Source organism: Sebastes umbrosus, chromosome 22 (assembly GCF_015220745.1).
Source record: "Sebastes umbrosus isolate fSebUmb1 chromosome 22, fSebUmb1.pri, whole genome shotgun sequence".
Lineage (NCBI taxonomy): Eukaryota > Metazoa > Chordata > Actinopteri > Perciformes > Sebastidae > Sebastes > Sebastes umbrosus.
This window is the reverse complement of record NC_051290.1, coordinates 10,091,895-10,111,884: the sequence shown is the minus strand read 5'-3', so window position 1 is coordinate 10,111,884 and position 19,990 is coordinate 10,091,895. Positions and strand designations below refer to the sequence as shown.

At 38.8% G+C, this 19,990-nt stretch overlaps 1 protein-coding gene across 8 annotated transcripts in view; it reads left to right on the top strand.

Annotated features, from left to right (window-relative positions):
• The first annotated feature begins 15,672 nt into the window (after positions 1 to 15,672).
• The window catches only part of si:ch211-200p22.4 (phosphatidylinositol-binding clathrin assembly protein), an 81,267-nt gene continuing 76,949 nt past the window's right edge, over positions 15,673 to 19,990 (top strand). For 5 of the 8 annotated variants that reach the window (XM_037758046.1, XM_037758043.1, XM_037758045.1 and 2 more), the window contains exon 1: positions 15,674 to 17,363. In XM_037758046.1, coding sequence (XP_037613974.1) covers positions 17,234 to 17,363 — 130 coding nt within the window. In that variant the 5' untranslated portion in view covers positions 15,674 to 17,233. Of the gene's footprint in view, positions 17,364 to 19,990 lie in introns of all 8 variants that reach the window. The other 3 variants (XM_037758040.1, XM_037758042.1, XM_037758044.1) reach the window with 2 other exon arrangements.

Below are 19,990 nucleotides of genomic sequence, written 5' to 3'. Positions count from 1 at the left end.
TTAACTGTCACAACATGGTGTTAACTTAATTTACATAATGTTTACACTACAGTTTGTGTTCACTTACAGATAATGATCTGAGGACTTAAAGGCCCCCTGCAGAGTTTTTGGCCACTAGAGGCGCTATGGAGCAATGCTTGAATGAGCTGCTCCACGTCAAAATTTGAATTGTCCAATGCTCTGTTTTTTTAGGTTTATAACCAAATTGAGTGGTGCAAGAATGAGTCCTAAAACCTGGAAATGAGTTAGCATGTTAGCACTTCTACTTCCCTCGTCTGGAAGTCAATGGGTTCTTTTGAATCGGTTTTTAGTTAGATGCCTGAAATAAGGTCTGTGGTTAACACAAGCTGAAGAGATTTTAGCGTTTTGTTCTAAATAAAACACGTCAGTTAATACCCCAATTGTGAATTTTGAAGCTTTTATGTGTCTTCAAAAAGGCGATTGCTATTAAGTGGCTAAAAGAGACTACTAAACGTTATCACTCCGACTTGTCTGCCTTTACAGACATTAAATGTTATAATCACACTCATGCAACGTGGTGTAGTTCATTTATAGCCAAATGTAAGCTTTTTACATCTTGCGATTGCATTTATGCATCAAAAGTCATAAAAAGTGGTGTTCATTTATGAAGATAAAACGTGTAATCATCATCATAAATATGTTTGCCACAGAGCTTAATAAGCAATAATCCAAAACTCAATGGAACAATCCCATAGGCTTTTTGTCCAGGGAACCCGTGTGATTAAAACTGAAATATATTAAAGTGAAATATCATGGTCTCATTCTGTCATTGTTCACCCACCTCTTAGCTGTAAAACAGGAACAAAAGGTAATAATAACGCTATGATTTCTATCATTCTCAATGCTTTCATTATATTTTTCACTTTCCCCTTTTTGCTCACTGTTTTTCTTCTCTGAATGGTATTCGCCAGCTCTTGGCTCCCAGCTGTATTGCTCTGTAGAAAACTAACCATAATTATATGGAACATTGTCAAACGCAGCATGTTTCTGTGTGTGTTGTTCGGCTCAGTTGTTCTCTCTACTTCCTGTTCTGCCTGTTGGGTAAATGCACTATAATTTTGTGCCCCAACCATGTGAATAGATATTCCCATTCACTGTGCCACAATATCCATAATATTATTTTTGCTTCATTCAAGCAGCAACATGCATTCACAGTCCAATCCACAGGCTGAAAAGGTTCACTTTAAGTGTGCTGTGAATGCTCTGCAGGACAGAATTGAATCAAGTTTTTGGGAGACAGGACCACTGGTGAAATTACCTTAATTAAACGCGGATGCCGAAATTATCCCCATGTTCCCAATTTCTGTGGTTCAGTGTCACGAGAGTTGACGGAAATTTCTTTTTTTTGTTTGTGTTCATTTTTATTTTATTTCCATTTTTCACTCAGGCAATATCGTTTCAGTTTTTCTTAAAGGACCAGTGTGTAACAATTAGGGGGATCTATTGGCAAAAATGGAATATAATATTAATACGTTTTCTATTGTGTATAATCACTTGATAATAAGAATCATTGTGTTTTCGTTAGTTTAGAATGAGTCCTTCATATCTACATAGGGAGCGGGTCCCCTTCACAGAGTCCGCCATGTTGCACCGCCATGTTTCTACAGTAGTCCAGAATGGACCAACCAAACACTGGCTCTAGATAGAGCCATTTGCATTTTTGCATTGCCCACTGTAGTTCTCCTACACGCTTGGCACACGGGAGAAGTTTCAGTTGGTTGCAATCTGCAACCACACTACTAGATGGTGCCAGATCCTACACTCTGCACCTTTAAGGCGTTTTTAAAATCCCTGGTGTGAGAATGACATTCATTAGTTTTTATTAAGGCTGTCAATCGATGCAAATAGTTATTTGTGATTAATGCATGATTGTCAATAGTTAAGCACGATTAATTGCAAATTAATCACACATTTTTTATCTGTTGAAAATGTATCATATGAAACTAGAAAACCTCAGGAATTCATTGGTACCAACCATGACATACTTGCTTGTCGCTCAATAATGCTCCAAACTGTTATGGCCATTTTCAAAGGGGTCCCTTGACCTCTGACCTCCAGATATGTGAATGAAAATGGGTTCTATGGGTACCCACGAGTCTCCCCTTTACAGACATGCCCACTTTATGATAATCACATGCAGTTTGGGGCAAGTCATAGTCAAGTCAGCACACTGACACACTGACAGCTGTTGTTGCCTGTTGGGCTGCAGTTTGCCATGTTATGATTTGAGCATATTTTTATACCAAATGCAGTACCTGTGAGGGTTTCTGGACAATATGTGTCATTGTTTTATGTTGTTAATTGATTTCCAATAATAAATATATATACATACAAATAAATACTTAAATACTCGACAAATCTCCCTTTAAGGTACATTTTGAACAGATAAAAAATGTGTGATTAATTTGTGATTAATCACAATTAACTATTTTAATCGACAGCCCAACTACTTTCACTTTCAGACCCCAAAAATAATTTGTACAGTCTCTAAATAAGAATGCAAATATTGTAATGTGCATTGCCTTTGTTATGCAGTTTTCACTTATCTATACATTTCTGGTTTACAAATACAAAGTGTCCTGTTGTCTCCTCATACCACTTGAAATCCTGACCACCGGGATGAGAAGGCGATTATCTGTCATCTTTTGAACGGCACTCTGCTGCGTCTGAGAGCAGTTTGAACCACTAGAGGGAGCCAGAAGTGGAAAAATCAGTGATATACAGCTGGAATTGGTGTTTGAAGTGAGTGTGTACACTTTACATTTTTCATGATTCGGATGTTGAAGTAGTCTCAATGTTGCATTCATGTTCTACATCCCTCTCTCTCTGCTCGGCTCCACTTCACTCCTGCTGGTGTAGGAGTGAATCCTGTCAGAAGCAATTGATTTTGCCCCTGTGGCTTCTATTTTCGGATGTTGCCTCCTCTCCTCTCTCTCTCACTCTCTCTCACATCCTTTACTGTTTTTCAGTGCACCTGATTCCCATCATCACCCTCCTGGAAAGCAACCGAAATCAGTGCAAGAAGCAAGTGATGGAGAGGAGAGGAGGGGTCTCCTCAGGTCTCCCCACATCTGTCTGCATTAGTAATAGAGGTCGCTGTTAATTCCTCCAGATAGGGAGGTGGTCGTCGACCTGCGCAGATGCTGCATGCAAGACCTCCCCACTGAATTGATTTATTTTCCCTCAGTCCTCTTGAGAAGAAAATGGATTATTGTGATTTTTGTTGAGAAACCTGTTGCGTCTTATAGAGGACCGACAGCAGCGAAGGAAGGACATCTCACAATTTTGTTCTGTGAGTTGGGGCAAAAGATTTTTATTCTCAAAAATATTTAATTTGCTTTCTCTCACATCCATCATGAGTTCATTTTCTGTTTGACTTTCCACATGGCTCAGTTATAATCACATCTTGTTTTGAAGTGTTTGGTTGTAGATGAAAAGTAAGCGTGTGTGTTTTTCGAGCCAGCATAATAGACAATCTAGGCTTGTTTACTCCTGTGTTTACTGCATTAATAACAGAGATCTAAGTGATTTCTTTAATCAATTTGAGAGTGATTAAAGCAGCATTTAGTTGTGCTTCTCTTTTGTTTACATTTGGACTACATACTCTAGATTAATAAGGATGATGTTCTAAAAAAAAAACATCCTTGTACCATCAATAGATTGATGTTCTTTCATGTTGCATTTCTATTTGCATTACAAAGTCTTTTCTTCTATAGGAATTCTAAATATGCTGCTATTCTTGTCTACATTTCCAGTGAGTTACATCTCTTCCTTGTGTCTCTTATACGTTTATGATTTGTGTATCTACAGGTTAGTTCAGTATGTTTACACTGAATTATATTTAAATAAAAGCATGCATGTTTATAACAGATGTTTAAGATGACCTAAAATTTGTTAGAAATGGTTTGAGATTTTTTACATATATCATATATTGAATCAGGAGAAGGTTATATAATTAGGTGGTTTTCATTCTTGACTATATCTCTAACCAGGTAATTATTGTCGCCGACAGTTTCCCGTCCTCCCAGTGAATCCAGTCCACCATGAAGATGGCCGCTGCTGTTAAGATCCTCGTCAGTCTGCTGCTGATTCTACACGTTAGCAGAGGTGAGTGCAGTTTGTTTTGGTCGGGCAATTGATTAAAAAAGCCCTTTTCAATTATGCTGATAATTAAATTAATTGATAAACTTTGAGAAGGGTTTTTTTCCCTTTGGCCTTCTAGTTTGAAGAGACGTCTGTATGGTTCAGATGTTATTTATACCATGATTGCAAGAAAAGTACTCTTGCATCACCATCAATAATCACAATTATGTCACAGTGATGTACCAACAACAACATTATTTTTATCCACAGTTCAATATCCATATCAACCGTTTCAATGGAATCACATTGCTAGGCAACAGCTCGGCCCATACACAGCGCCGGTATGAGATGCACCGGGCTTTCCATTAACTAAAATGTAAACCCATCCAAGGCAATATTAAACGCTCGGAGAGAGTGCACCAGGAATGTGGTGACGTAGTTTAAAGAGCAAAGCCCAGCCATGTAGCTTTATCCTAAACCTAACCAAGTGGTTTTGTTGCCTAAACCTAAAGTGACACCAAGGGGTGTGACAAAGCGGCACTATGTGACGAGTTTGGATGAGAACGTGTTGGTAGTGTGTGTTTTTTCAGCCGATTAAGCATGTTGAATCATGAATGGTGAATACCGACAACCGCCACCTGCTGGTTTGGAGAGTTATTTCATCTCACGTAGGCGCAGAACATACGTAGTAGTTGGCCCTCAGCTGTAGTCTTCGCGGTGTGCAACTTTTTGGCCAAGACACAGGCGACGTGAGGCAACGCAACTGGTGACCTTTGTCGCCGCTAGTTCTTTGATGTCGAGTTGGTGTGTTTGGGCCATTACATTTGCTCTCCTGTTGTTTGGGTCCAAATATTATTATCTCATACAATAAACCTGAATGGGGTGAAAAGTGGATTTAAAATGAGCTTTACCTGGCTGGTTGAAGACCAGACGTGCTGCTACCTTTTGGACCCCAAACCAAAGTATAAATAAATAAAATGTTTGACCTGATGGTGGCATTAGAGGAAAAGTCAAAGGATCACCAAAGTCATAAGTATTCATCCTTTTGGCACCTTGAATGGATGTACCAATTTTCATAGCAATCCATGCAATAGTAGTTGAGATGTTTCATTCAGGACAAACCAACCAACCAACATACTTACCATCCATAAAGCCTAAACACATGCAGTCTAATAACAACCCTTTTGTTAAAAGTAAGATCCACACAAAAGCACTTAAACACCATTTATAATGAATCTTTTATTTTTGTTTGGGGGTGTTTTTATCTCATTCCTGCAGCTATCTGGTAAAACACAATTATTTCCCAATGCCTCTACAAAAGAGCTTGATAATAGATATTCAACTCTGAAGCATCAGTGGGAAATTACAGGTTTTGTGTCAGTGCCTCAAAGAAGAATCAAAGATAAAGGGACTCTTGTCAGACACATTTTGCACTGTGTTGATACTCATAGAGACAGAAATGATTTTTAGAATACACAATAATCAAACAACAAACCAGGACCATGCCCATCTTTGTGAGGATAAGAGTAAAAAAATGCATCTGTTTTATTCTGTGTTGGCCTTCAATCCACATTAAAATGCCAAAAAATGTCCGGAAGTGGATGAATTCATGAATTTAAAGTTTCATTATATAATATGTTGTGGAATGAAATAGGAAATGGGAAACCAGAGTGTTGGCGTTTGATTGCATGGCCACGTACGACTGTCATTTGATAACCCTTTCATCAACAAGCTAGACATACTTCCACTATGCAGTGGTGTTAAGAAACCAATCTTCTGATGCCTGGTGAGGGCTTATTTGGTGCTTCAGATCACATAGCCTACCATCAAGACTGGATTAATCTGGGAGGATGCCTTGGGGGTGGTAAAAATAAGCCTACTTGACCACTCGCTTCCTCCCTCTCTATGTGCATTTGTGAATCAAACCTGTCATCTTCAAGCACCGTTCAAATACAGTGATTGCGGGCCTCTGTGCTAGCACCCCATGAATATCAATTCAACTTGATTAGATGTTGGCATTCATGCTGCACAAATCTCCATTTCCAAGAGCTGTTTGGTCTTTCCTTATCTTTGTGAATTTCTCTTTCTTCTCTTTCTTTCTGCAACACCTCAGTAAACTGTGCTCTTTCTTAGCTAGCAGGGTGGCTCTATGGTCGGTTTAATGGTTGTTCCACCGCTTTGGTCCAGACTAAAATACCTCCACAACTATTGGATGGATTGCCCCCCATGGTCCCCAGGGGATGTGGACTCCCAATGAGTCTCCCCTCACTATTCCTCTAGCAACACCATTGACATTTTCGTTTTTTAGTGAAATGTCCCAACAATCATTGGATGGAGTTTTGGATTTGGGTGGACATTCATGGTCCCCTCAGGATGAACTGTGATAACATTAGTGATCCCTTGACTTTTTCCTCAAACAACATTTCCTCTAACAGTAACATCAAGTCACAGTTTTCACTCATGCAAGAAAATATTGAGGTATGTAAGCTACTAGATGGATTGTCACAAAATTTGGCACTCGTGGTTCCCAGATGATGAATATTAATGACTTTGGTGATTCCTTGACTTCTCTCTTCTAGTGTCATCATGAAGTCTGGTTTTTGAGTGAAACCACCCAGTCTGAAAAGTGAAGCCAATGCCGAAGTGCCGTAAACTTTAATTCTTTCTAATAGCCAGCAGGGGGCGACTCCTCTGGTTGCAAAAATGAAGTCTGATTGTACAGAAGTCTATGAGAAAATGAGCCTACTTCTCACTTGATTTATTACCTCAGTAAACATTGTAAACATGAGTTTATGGTCTCAATCGCTAGTTTCAAGTCTTCTTCAATACAGCATGATGTTCATTTAGTAAATTATGGTTCCATTTAGAGTCAAATAGACCATAAAGCAGGGTATGCTTTAGGGTGTGGCTACCTTGTGATTGACAGGTCGCTACCACGGCCTCTTGTGACTACCTCTTCTCTCCTGCTTCTTCTTCTAGCCCAGAAACCCAGTGATGACGCCTCCCTCGTCGTGCTGTTCAGTCCGCAGTCCATCATCAGCTTCCTGCTGTTGGGCCTGACCGTCGTCCTGTCCGGCTGCATCTACCTATGGGTCCTCAGATACGTCTGCATTGGCTGCTGCCAGCCCATCGCGGTGGGCACTGAATCAGATTCCCTGGCTGGGATGGTGTGAATGCCCCTGTCTGAGTGAGGTGGAATATCACTCGCTCACATGCTAGATAACAAGTCACACAGGATTATTTCCCTTTCTTCACACGTAAAGATTACATTCTTCGCACCTGTGAATTGGCTCTATTCACAAGAGAGCTGGAACTTTAAGTAAGAAATTACGTCTTACATGTGACATGTCAGACCACAATGTATGACAAAATGTTTGCTTGCAGTTAATAGATGTTAATAGATTTTTATACCTTGTAGAAGACATGTAAATTTACCATTTTCACACAACAACGACAGAATTTGAAATTCACGGAGCCCAGTAGGCGTCATACGCAGAAATTAATAATTGAATAATTCAAATTTTCAGTGGTTCAATTGAAGTTGATGGCTCTTTCCCAGGTTGGAAAATAACCAAGCCAATAAGAGCTTTGTTGGCAGGGTGAAGAATAGAGGCGTTATCTGGCCAAGCCAGAAAACTGACAGCAGAAAAATTACCACAAAAATGGTGACAAGCGTGGGTAAGATCAACATAGCTGTAGCCTACAGGTTGTAGTCAACTAACAGAAAAAAAACAATATATCTTATATCTGCATATTTCTTTTTTCGACATGGAAACCTAAGCCAACTGCTTCTAGCAACCGTCTCTCACTACGAATTAGTTAAAAAATTATTTAAAACTCCAAAATAAAATGGCTAACATGCGTGACAAAGATGTCAGACTAATAAGGTAAAACCAAAAGGCAGTTCAGTTTAATTATCAGGCTAAATATATTTAAATTAAATGTTAAGGACTCCTCCTTTTAGCTCTGTTTTGGTCTCCACCAGCTCCTGACAGAAATATGTGGCTCTTTAGCGGCTAAATGCTCCACTATGTTCACCAGCTAGTCACTTATTTGCAAACAGAACACAGCTGCCTGTTGCTGCTGGAAACAAAGTTGGTGAGAGCAGTGAGACCGAGCTAAAACAGTACAGTTGGGGGCGTTAAAACCAAAACAATGAGCTGAAAGATGCAAAAAACGCTCTGTATGGCTGAGGGGAACTGCAGAGTCGAGATAATCCTCTGTGAGTTTACTACGAGTGACACCTCTAACTTGACACATTGAACAATTGTTAGTATAGAAATATGTTTAGTGCAGCTTTAATAATTCATTTAGTATTTTATAGTCCCAAAATAATTACTTTCAAACTAGGGGTGTCACAGTAACTGTGATATTAAAAAATGAAATATTGATATCATGTTAATGATACACATGGTAATATTGTTTAAATAATCCAGTGCCTCTTAAATAATTTTAAATGCAGTTATGGTTACAAACTCTCTCTCCACCTCCCTACACTTCGTATTTTGAATGTAACTCATTTGCCAAAAACGAGACAAAACGCAGAATAAACTGAGATGAATTTGACTAATAGCATTTTTAATTTTTTTTTATTTTGTAGTGGATTCAGTATTTGTAACAAAACACCCCCTAAATAACTGGAGTAGCCACAACAGCCGGAAATTTCCGTACCCACTGTTGAACGCACAAATTATTAATTTAACTAATGATACATAAACTAATAATTAAGCAGTTCAAGAAGTCCTGCATTCCAAATGCTGCACTCGTTTCGACTGTTATCAGCTCATTCAATGTGTGTTATCAGTCGTTATCAGCCTCACAGATGTTGGTCAGTGGTTGTCTGCTACGCCTACTACGTTGTGAAAGTGAAACTTTAAAGCAACACCTACTAGTAGATGTAGCAGGCCCACATCTATAAGGCTGATAACAACTGTCAATGCCCATTTAGTGACCTGATAACAGTCTAATCGGCTGAATTCATGCACATTTTTTTGCTCCTGATGCTTACTAGGCTCCGTAAAAAGTCCATCTATGAAGCTGAGTGTTTGTTTAACTAAAAGTTTGTTTTCACAAATGGACAGTTTTATCATACTGAGTGAAAAAAAACATATATTTTTACAGTACATGTACAAAATGAATTGATGTGATAAGACACAAGGACGTGGCATTGGAGGGTTGTATATAAAGAAATAATAAAATAATGCGAGGCGATGCTGTCCTCTATCTCAGTCTGAGACACACTGTTCTATTCTGCTGGTCTTCATTCAATTCATTTTAAAATAAATCCTCTATAAAGTAAACAGCCCTCTACTGTCTGTATCTGTCTTTGTATAAATAACAAAATAACATTTCACCTCACAGCCTGCCTGAATAATGGACGGGGCGTCTCTGCAAGACTGCAAGTTTGCATCTTAACGGATCCAATTAAATTTTATCAGCCTCATAACTCAACAGCTTCATGTCTCCTAACAGTTCGATGAATGAATAAGTGATCTGAGAGAATCCAGAAGGCAGAAGGCTTCGCAGCAACGGCGGCAGCGTTTAATAGTTTAGCCTGGGATCGTGCATGCGTACGCACATCCACGGCTTTTACACACAACATGTCGATTGATGGATATTTCTGAATGCTGTAGAGCAGGACGTAAATGAGTGAATTTTGTAAAGCTCCATGTAGCTCCAGCTTTTATTGATTGATCTGAATTCTGTCATGTTCTGTTTGACGTAAGCCTAACATGACTGACGGGGAGGGGAAACCTTAATCGGACAAGTATGGACTTTCTACAAAAGCTAGTTTCTGCTGAAATAATTCTTATATTGACCTTTTTATTTCATTGTTTGTAATGTAACTGGAGAGGTATGTGTTTACTTTACAGCTCAGCATCCCTTTGGACCTGATCTCTGTTTATTTTTTACAGTCAACAAGAGAAATCCTCCAAGAAAATAACTATGGCACTCCAGCTGTATTTCCAGCTGTATATTGGCTTAGCTCACTCTAGTTGTTATCTAGCATTTGTTAAAAATAACATTACATAAGGGTGTGAAAACTTATAGATTAACCCGTGCAACCAGTACTGCATTAAATTACCATGTACAAAAAGTATCCCCCTAAATGCTACACACTGTTCCTTTAACTTGATGTGGACAACTTGTTCACAAACAGTTGCTTATTTACACATCCAGCAGTTATGGAGCAACATTACTGTTGATTTGAATTTGTGTTTCTGTCCATCTGATGAATGTAAGTCATATTTTCACTCTTCTATTTGCTCCGTTTTTGGTCTCCACCAGCTCCTCAAACAACTCTTTAGCTGCTAAATCATCCACTCTGTTCACAAGCTAGTCACTAACTGTGTCTGTCTGCTGTTTGGTGCTGAGCAGGTAGTGTACAGCTGCCTGCTGTGGTTGAAAATTACACTAAGTGTAATGAGAATGAACCAAAAACAGCTAGTATGACATGGTTGGTAACAATGGATTCCTTAGGTTTTCTAGTTTCATATGATGCCTGTATCTTCACTCAGCTTTAAAATGTCAGCCCGGTACAACCTCAGAAAGATCAATGTGTTAGAGAAATAAGTGGCGTTAAAACAAAATTTGCGTGAGCGCGTTATCACGTTAACTTTGACAGCCCTAAAAAATAGTGATTATAGCCGAAGTTGAAGTTGGGTCTTGTGCATGAATTGAAGGGGTTATGGGGGCCCAATAAATGTATGCCCCAGGGTCCCCTAACAGGTTAATCCAGCCATAAAGATATGATTCCCCATTCTCCCAATGCCATATACAGGTATACTACCACTCACATGTCAAATAGTGCAATTTTCTGAAAGTTTACGTGACTTTATTCGCCATTTGCTCAGGTATACAGCGTGCAAACATGGAGTTGGAGCTCTTGCATGTTTCTCTGTGTGATTTAAAGAAGGAAAACTGTCTTGTATCAAGGTTGAGTCTATAGTCCCTGTATACATGAATAATTACATATTACAACCTGTATTTACAGTATATGCACAATGGACAATTTACAGTAGCTGCATGGAAACAAGAGAAGAAAACAAGAGAGACAAGAGAGGAGAAGTGAAGAAAGGAAGATGATTATGAAGAAGCATTCAAAATCATACGTACATTATAATCATAGCTGGATTGCCGAGCACAGACCCGCAGCCTGTATTTGACAGTTAACAACATTTTTTATAACAATAAAAATCAGTGACAGTCAAGCTTACTTTGAAAGGAAGTCCTTGGTATGGGATGGCAGTCTGGAAAACATCTTAGGCACTCTGATTGTCAGTTAAAAATCTTTTATTTAGACAAGGATAACATCCTGGCGTCCTTGCAGAGCACCTGGTTTTCTACTTCAACATTACCAACAAGTTTCCCGATCCAGTGCAGCAAAAAATTTTTTATTGGAAATTCAAAGGGCTCAGTGATCTGTTATCTAGTGCTGTTAAGTAAGAGGGGAGACCTTTTATACACCCGTACCCATCGTCTCATTATCCGTCCACGATTATTATGATGCAGCACCACACTTCATCGGTAAATAACTGAAAACTGCACATGGCATAATAAGTGGAGCTCAGAGGTCAAGGCACCTGAGAGCTTTCATTATATATCTCACCTCGCCTGATGTTGAGCAACTCCATCGATCGTAACCATGGCAATCACGGTGAAAACTATCCTCCCTGACATACTATTGTTAATTTACACATTGTGGATAAACTGTGTGCACCTCCGGGTCCCCGTCTTTGTCTCTGACCCCGTCCCTGTCAATAACGCGCTGTAATGGATTTATTCCTATCTCTCTGAGCACATTGGCCTCAGGCGAGGCTGCGGCTCATCCCGTGATTGACAGCTGCTGATCGCGAGAGCCTGTTGCCAGGGGCTACAGGGGGGGGCTCCCCGCATCCACGCAGTTGCCATGGAAATATAGGGGAGTTCGGCCGCTCCGCCTGCAGGTGGCAACACTGCACTCCAAATCAGGGCAGGGAGGAATGAGGTGAAATGAGGGGAGCCAGCAGATTTGGCACTGATGCCTCATAAAGAGCAGGTTTGATGTCATGGTTTGCATGTCGTCTCCTCTGGGTGCCGCAGTTCCTTTTAGGCCAGACTCTGCATTTTCTGTGTGCCAATCTTTGTGCTGCATCAATTCTTCACGAAGCATCACTAATTTTTTACACGATCCGATAAAGTAATGTTTGCATTTTTGGATATAGAAGAGAAAATGCACTGTAATTGCTGCAAGAACATAACTGAAAATCCTCTTTCATAATAAAAAAGCAGTTGATTGTGCGGAGTTTGCATGTTCTCCTCGTGTCAGCGTGGGTTTTCTCCAGGAGCTCAGGTTTCCTCCCACAGTCCAAAAACATGCAGGTTAGGTTCATTGTTGACTCTATATTGCACATAGGTGTGAATGTGAGTGTGAATGGTTGTCTGCTTCTATGTGTCAGCCTTGTGATAGTCTGGCGACCTGTCCAGGGTGTACCCCGCCTTTCACCCAATGTCAGCTGGGATAAGCTCCAAACCCCCACCGCGACCCCGAACCGAATGGGATAAGTGGTTACAGATAATGGATGGATGTTAATTATGGCACATGAAAGACTGCATGTTTGGCATAAAAAACCTGGGAACTTGAACCCTTCTTTGGTGGCCTGCACTGCGCTAACCACTTCCATCTACTGCGGTTGCATTTCTTATTTCCTTTTTTTTCTGCTGCATGCACGTTTTTTTTTTTTCGCTCATTACAGTTGGCAGACGTATGAGAACGACTAGGCTGACATGGGTGGATTTGCATACACTTTCAGAGTCCAAAAGGGCTGATCAGAAACATGTTTCTCATCGCTCTCCTCCTCCTGACAGTTCATCATATCACTCCAGCCGCCAAAGCTTGGAGAGGCTTTTCTCTCCTGTCTGGGAAAAAGGTCATTGGAGGTCAAAAGCAGCGGTGGATTCCAGGAATTCACCTGCTGCTGCTGCTGCTGGAGTCAGCTTGCAGTATTTCTCACCCAGGAGGGAAATACTTCAAACTGCAGCTGGCTCTCTGAAACTGAAAGGAAGAAATGCACCCATGCGAGCATGTCCTCATGTATAAAAATCAGATTTGATATATTGCATCATGGCATGCAGCTGTCAATGCAACCCACTTATGATGAGTTAAATTAAAAAAATGTGTGAAATAACAGTCAGATATTTGATGTATTCAGCCTTCAGATCCAGTTTGATACCCACTGGTCTGTGCATGGTGCAGCACCAGCAGGTTTCCCACTGATTTTTTTGCAGCACACCGTGTTCCACATAGTCTGGAGTCAAACAAGGACAAGGCGTCTGAGGAATAATTTAATACGACCTTAAATGTTTGGATTAGTGCAGCATGAGAGATGCCTTTGTAAAGATGCAGCAGAGGAGATTAAAGTCAGTTTGAGGCTGTGTTGCAGCTGAAACGCCTTTGTGATGTCAAAATATGTGAAATTTGAGACATTTGTTTCATAAATTCCTCTACAATTTCAACCGTGACACCTTAAAGGCTTCACTCACTCCTCAGGTCTCCTCCAATAGAGCGAGGAGGCGTTCAGGAGCTGCTGGGAAAATAGTAATTCAGCCTAAAGAGTACATATAAAGAAGGTTTTTCTTTTTCTTTCTTTTTTTTTTTTTGCTGTTGATATGTACCTACAATCCTTTCAGGAGACTATTTATGTAAAACAATAGTTACTTTTTTTTTTTTTTTTTTTTTTACATTTGCTACCATTTGATATGTTTTATTACAGTTTTACTTTATCTGTCTACTTTTAATCTTTTGGTTACAGTTTTGTGTATGATAAATCAATTAAAACATCAAATAAGTGTATGCTTGTTGCAAGTTTTTCCCCACATTTTATAATCACTGCACATAAAGAATATATATAAAGAATAGTTTTCTTTTCTTTTCTTTTTTTTTTTGCTGTCGATATGTACCTGCAATCCTTTTCAAGAGACTATTTATGTATAAAAATATTATTATTTTTTTTTAACTTTTGCTACCATTTGATAAGTTTTACTTTATCTATCTACTTTTACTCTTTGGTTACAGTTTTGTGCATGATAAATCAATTAAAACATCAAATAAGTGTATGCTTGTTGCAAGTTTTTTTTTCAACATTATATAACCACTGCACACAAAGTCATGTTTTAATACTGCTACATACAAACTCTGTGGCTGACACAGTGCAATGGAAATTTAACCAAGGCATATTGTTTGTTTATTGTTTGTTTATTTATTTTTGCACAAATTAAGACTACTGAATGAATAATATAAAGTGCAGGAAGAGGCAAAAAACCTGCTATAAAGAAATAATATGACTACATAATAGTGATAACAAACTATTAGATATATAATAAGATATATATATATATAAATATATATATATATATATATATATATATATATATACACACACCATAGGTCACCAACACACTACTAAGATTATTTTCAATATCGATCAGGTTTTTAAAAAAATTAATAGATTAGCAATTTTGTCTATGAAATATCAGAAAGAAAAGGGAATAAATGTACATAACAATTTTCCAGAAATGGGTGTTCAAAGTGCTTGATGTTTGTCTTCTATTCTGGTATTCCTTTTTTGAATTATATAAAACAAAAACAGCAAATCTTAATATTTGAGAGCCTGGAATCAGCAAATAGACAGTTGTCAATTAATTTTCTGTCACTTGACTCGTTGATTGATCAACCTCTGAAAACCACATTGTTGCAGAATCAGAATCAAGTACTTTTATTTTGTTATTGCTGGGGTTTTTAATTTTTATGTGAAGCATTGTTTTGATAAGGGCTATATAAATAAAGATATAATTATTATAATTATTATTATTATAATTATAATTATAATTATTATAATTATTATTATTATTATTATTTATTTTGTATAAGAATTGAATCATGCCTGTTTTGGTACCTGTATATCAGTATGACGCCTATAGTTCTATGTTTTGTCATATTCTCCCACATTGTAATCAATTATTTCTACAGTAAATAATCCAAATTATAAACAATGAGAAATGTCTATAGAATCAGAATGACATTCTCTGTTAAGTTATTATTTATAAAATGTATATTGTATTTTTCTCTGTTTTTTATTTGACTATTATTATTATTATTATTATTATTATATATATATGTATATATATATATATATATATATATATAATAGCCAAATAAAAAACAGACAAAAATACAATATAAATTCTATAGGGATTTTTTGGGAGAAATGTGATTTAATACTTACATTCTCTGTTAAGTTATTATTTATATAATTTATATTGTATTTTTTTTCTCTCTCTCTCTCTCCCTCTATATATATATGCTTTATATTATATATATAAATATATATGTATATATATATATATGTTTTTTTATAAGAATGGAATCATGCCTGTTTTGGTACCTGTATATCAGTATGATGCCTATAGTTCTATGTTTTGTCATATTCTCACACAATAAATAAATGTGAAGAATAAAACACTATATTCCGAGCCTACCAGCTGGCCCCTGAACGCATCACAGTTGTGAGATCAGCTGATTTTCTACGCTGCCATTTTGTGTCCGGCAGAGCAGCAGCAGCAGCAGCAGACACCCAGACAGTCAGACACTCAGTCCGCTCAGAGAGGAGAAACCACTGGTGGAGAGACTTTCTCAGACAGAGGACAGGACGGGGAGGAAAGAGAAAACCCAGCCGGATAATGTGGAGTCGACAGAGGAAGGAAAACACCAACTAAACCCGGAGGAAACCTTGAAAGGAAGTTAAAGGAGCTGTCACATTTTAACTCTTCAGCCTACAGAGAGAAGCTGGCAGGTTAGCTAGCTAGCTAACACCCAGCCAACCGCTTCTTGCATCTCTTCCCAAGAAGAAACCACACCTGCCTCGGGCTTGTCACTTCCACAGAAACCTCTTATAAACTTTATAAACTCAAAAACAATGTGGTGTTCAACTGTGGATGACTTGTCACCTCCTCAAGGTGGTTTAACACACACTTTACCAACAAACCGCCAGTGATTACAGCTAACTATCCAAGCTGACGTGGAGGAGGAGGAAGTTTCCTTTTTCTGGGAGGGTTGATGTTCTTCTGCTCCAAAGCTGTGATTTATTCTGGATTACTTTTGGATTTACTTTTTTATATATATAACCTATAAGGTGGTGTCCTCAAAGAACTCATCCAAGGTTACAAAACCCAACAAAACATGTTTATTTGTGGCCAGAAAGTAATTTCCAGTGTTTACAAATTCCACAGTGGGACTCTTTCCTGGTTTGAGTACTGCAACATTAGCTAACACACACTAGCTCTGATTAGTGTTGTGTTTACTTACATAGATAGATAGATAGTGGGACTTTACTGTTGCCAAAAACTCTCTAAATCAGCTGTTTGATTGTGGTTTTTTAAGCCAGTCTTGTACCTGTACCTGCAGTTTTTTTTGTTGCCACCAACCAAGTGATCTGACATTACTTGCACAGATTTACCTGAAAAAGAAACAGTGGTTGATCTTGATATTACTTGCACAGGTTTACCTGAAAAGAAACACAACTTAACTCTAAATCAGCTCTTGATTGTGTTTTTTTTAAGCCAGTCTTGTATCTGTACCTGCAGTTTTTTTGTTGCCACCAGTCAGTCAAGTGATCTGACATCACTTGCAGAGGTTTACCTGAAAAAGGTAACACAACAGTGAGGTGATCTTGACATCACTTGCAGAGGTTTACCTGAAAAAGGTAACACAACAGTGAGGTGATCTTGACATTACTGCACTGGTTTACCTGCAAAAGAAACACAACATTGAGGTGATCTTGACATTACTGCACAGATTTACCTGAAAAGGTAACACAACAGTGAGGTGATCTTGACATTACTGCACTGGTTTACCTGCAAAAGAAACACAACATTGATGTGATCTTGACATTACTGCACAGATTTACCTGAAAAGGTAACACAACAGTGAGGTGATCTTGACATTACTGCACAGGTTTACCTGGAAAAAAGGTAACACAACAGTGAGGTGCAAGTCTTTACCTCCCACTTGACAGTGAAGTCACGTTGAGTTGATTGTGCTATTTTAGCTGATTGAGGATAGAAGAGACACAGAGAGAGAGAGAAGAGAGAGATGTCTGGACAATCTATCACGGATCGGATCGCAGCAGCTCAGCACAGCATGACCGGCTCGGCTATCAGCAAGGCTGTGTGCAAAGCCACCACGCATGAAGTCAGTGGACCCAAGAAAAAACACCTTGACTGTGAGTATATATATATACATCCTCTTTTATTATATATGTCTGTTGTCAGCCAGCCAGGCAGCTGCAGGGCTTCAAATGCAGACAGACCAGTCACCACTACACCATGATGATCTGATGTACACATTTCTTCACACAATAGCTGGCTGGCTGGTTGGACAGGAAGACAGTTTAAAGATGATTACAGGTTGGGTTTGTGGATTTAACCTTCTGTACATTTAGCTTCTGTTAACTGTTGTAAAATGAAACAAGTGACATGTTAGCAATATAACGTAACATAACTGTGGTGGTGATGCTGGACTCTATTCTTATCAATTAATTTGATCAATCCTTTGGTCTTTAAATGCCAGATATGATGACAAGTGCACATTTTTTAAGTTTCCAATGTCCAAAGTAATGTCCAAAATGTCTTGACCAACAGTCAGATATCTTAAAAGGAACAGTGTGTAACATTTCGGGGGGTCTATTAGCAGAAATGGAATATAATATCCATAACTATGTTACTATAACTGTTTCTTTAGTGTATAATCACCTGAAACTAAGAATCGTGTTTTCGTAAGCTTAGAATGAGTCCTTCATACCTACATAGGGAGCAGGTCCTCTTCACAGAGTCCACTATGTTGCTCCGACATGTTTCTACAGTAGCCCAGAACGGTCAAACCAAACGCTGTCTCTAGAGAGAGCCTTTCACGTTTTTTACGTTACCTGAAGGCCACCGTAGTTCTCCGACACGCTTGTGAAACTGCGGTAACTTGAGCCGCAAAACCGTGGTACCGCCACCCGCTTGTCTGACTTCTGTTGCTCCTAAAGTAGTGTTATTATGGTAAGGATGGCCTCTGAGCGAAGTGAACCGCGTTACCACGGTTTTGCACTAACTTCCTGGTTGACAAACAAAAATACGTAATCCCTGCAGGACTCAAAATAGCTATATTAAATTTGCTGTTCAACTAAACCGTCATCGACAAATCGTGTCACCCATAGACCGTGTATGAGAAGTGGACGTACTCACTGTGACGTCACCCATTGGTTTGTGGACTGACGTGTTGAAGCCTCCAGTTCGGCATTTTGGCTGTTGCCATCTTGTTTTTTTGCAACGAGAAATGACCCGAGAGGATGGAGCTAAGTATAACTGAACGCTGAATAAGACATTTTTTAGCCGACCAAAAGGTTATAATTAACTTTCATGAACTGAAAACACACTGTGAAAGGGTTAAAGCTCAAAACACGGACAACTCCCAGACCCGTCAATCACAAAGTAGCCATCCCCTGCTCTATGGTCTATTTGACTCTAAATGGGACCATAATTTACTAAATGAACATCATGCTGTATTGATTAAGACTTGAAACTAGCAATTGAGACCATAAACTCATGCTTACAATGTTTACTGAGGTAATAAATCAAGTGAGAAGTAAGGTCATTTTCTCATAGACTTCTGTACAATTGGATTTCTTTTTGCAACCAGAGGAGTCGCCCCCATCTGGCTTTTAGAAAGAAGTTTAAGGCACTTCCGAGGTTACCAGTGGGGTACCACAAGGATCAGTTTTAGGACCTTTACTTTTTAATTTATACATGTTACCCCTGGTCATCAGGAGGCACAGCATCTCCTTCCACAGCTATGCTGATGACACTCAGCTCTATGTGGCCGTGTCTTCTGATGACACCAGGCCGATTGACTCACTTTTTAAACTGTATTTTAGATATAAAGGCCTGGATGTCACAGAATTTTCTACGACTCAACCAGGATTAAACAAAAGTAATGATAATTGGTTCAAAGACTCAGAGAGAGAAACTGGCCTCCAAACTAAATACACAAGGACTCAAGCCAAGTCAAGAAGTAAGAAATATAGGAGTGATTTTTTTATTCTGATTTCAAGGCTCATGTCCGGAGTGTCACAAAAACAGCATTTTATCATCTGAAGAATATCTCCAAAGTGAGGCCATTTCTCTTTCTGAGCAACACAGAGAGACTGACGCTTTTATAACTAGAAGGCTTAACTATTGTAACACTCTCCTTTCTGGTCTACCAAAGAATACAATAAATCAGCTACAATTAATTCAAAATTCTGCTGCACAAGTGCTGACTAAAATCAATCGCGCATTACGCCTCTGTTAAAGTCTTTACACTGGTTACCTGTTAGTTTTCGTATTGATTTTAAAATTCTTGTATTAGTTTATAAGGCACTACATGGCCTTGCACCAGACTACCTTGCAGAACTGCTTTTGGGTTTATGAACTAGGAAAGACCCTCAGATCCTCCGGTTCTTCTCTTTTAGTTGTTCCACAAAGCAGAACAAAAACATTTGATGACGCTGCTTTCAGCCATTACGCTCCCAGCCGCTGGCACAAACTTCCAGAGGAACTGAGAGGAGCTGAAAATATTGATATTTTTAAACATAAACTAAAAACCCATCTATTATATAGTCTTTCATCAGACCTGCAGCCCAGGAAGGACACACTGTGCTCACCTTATATCCAAGCAGAGACAGAAAGACGCAGCCGCATAGTGTAAAAAACTTAAGAAACATCATGATGTTTTGGGGAAACCTCTGGCACATACTTCAGATTCTTGGATCTTAGTTGTTATGTCTCCAGATCCCTGGTTGTCATTTCACATCTTGCTTTGCTAATG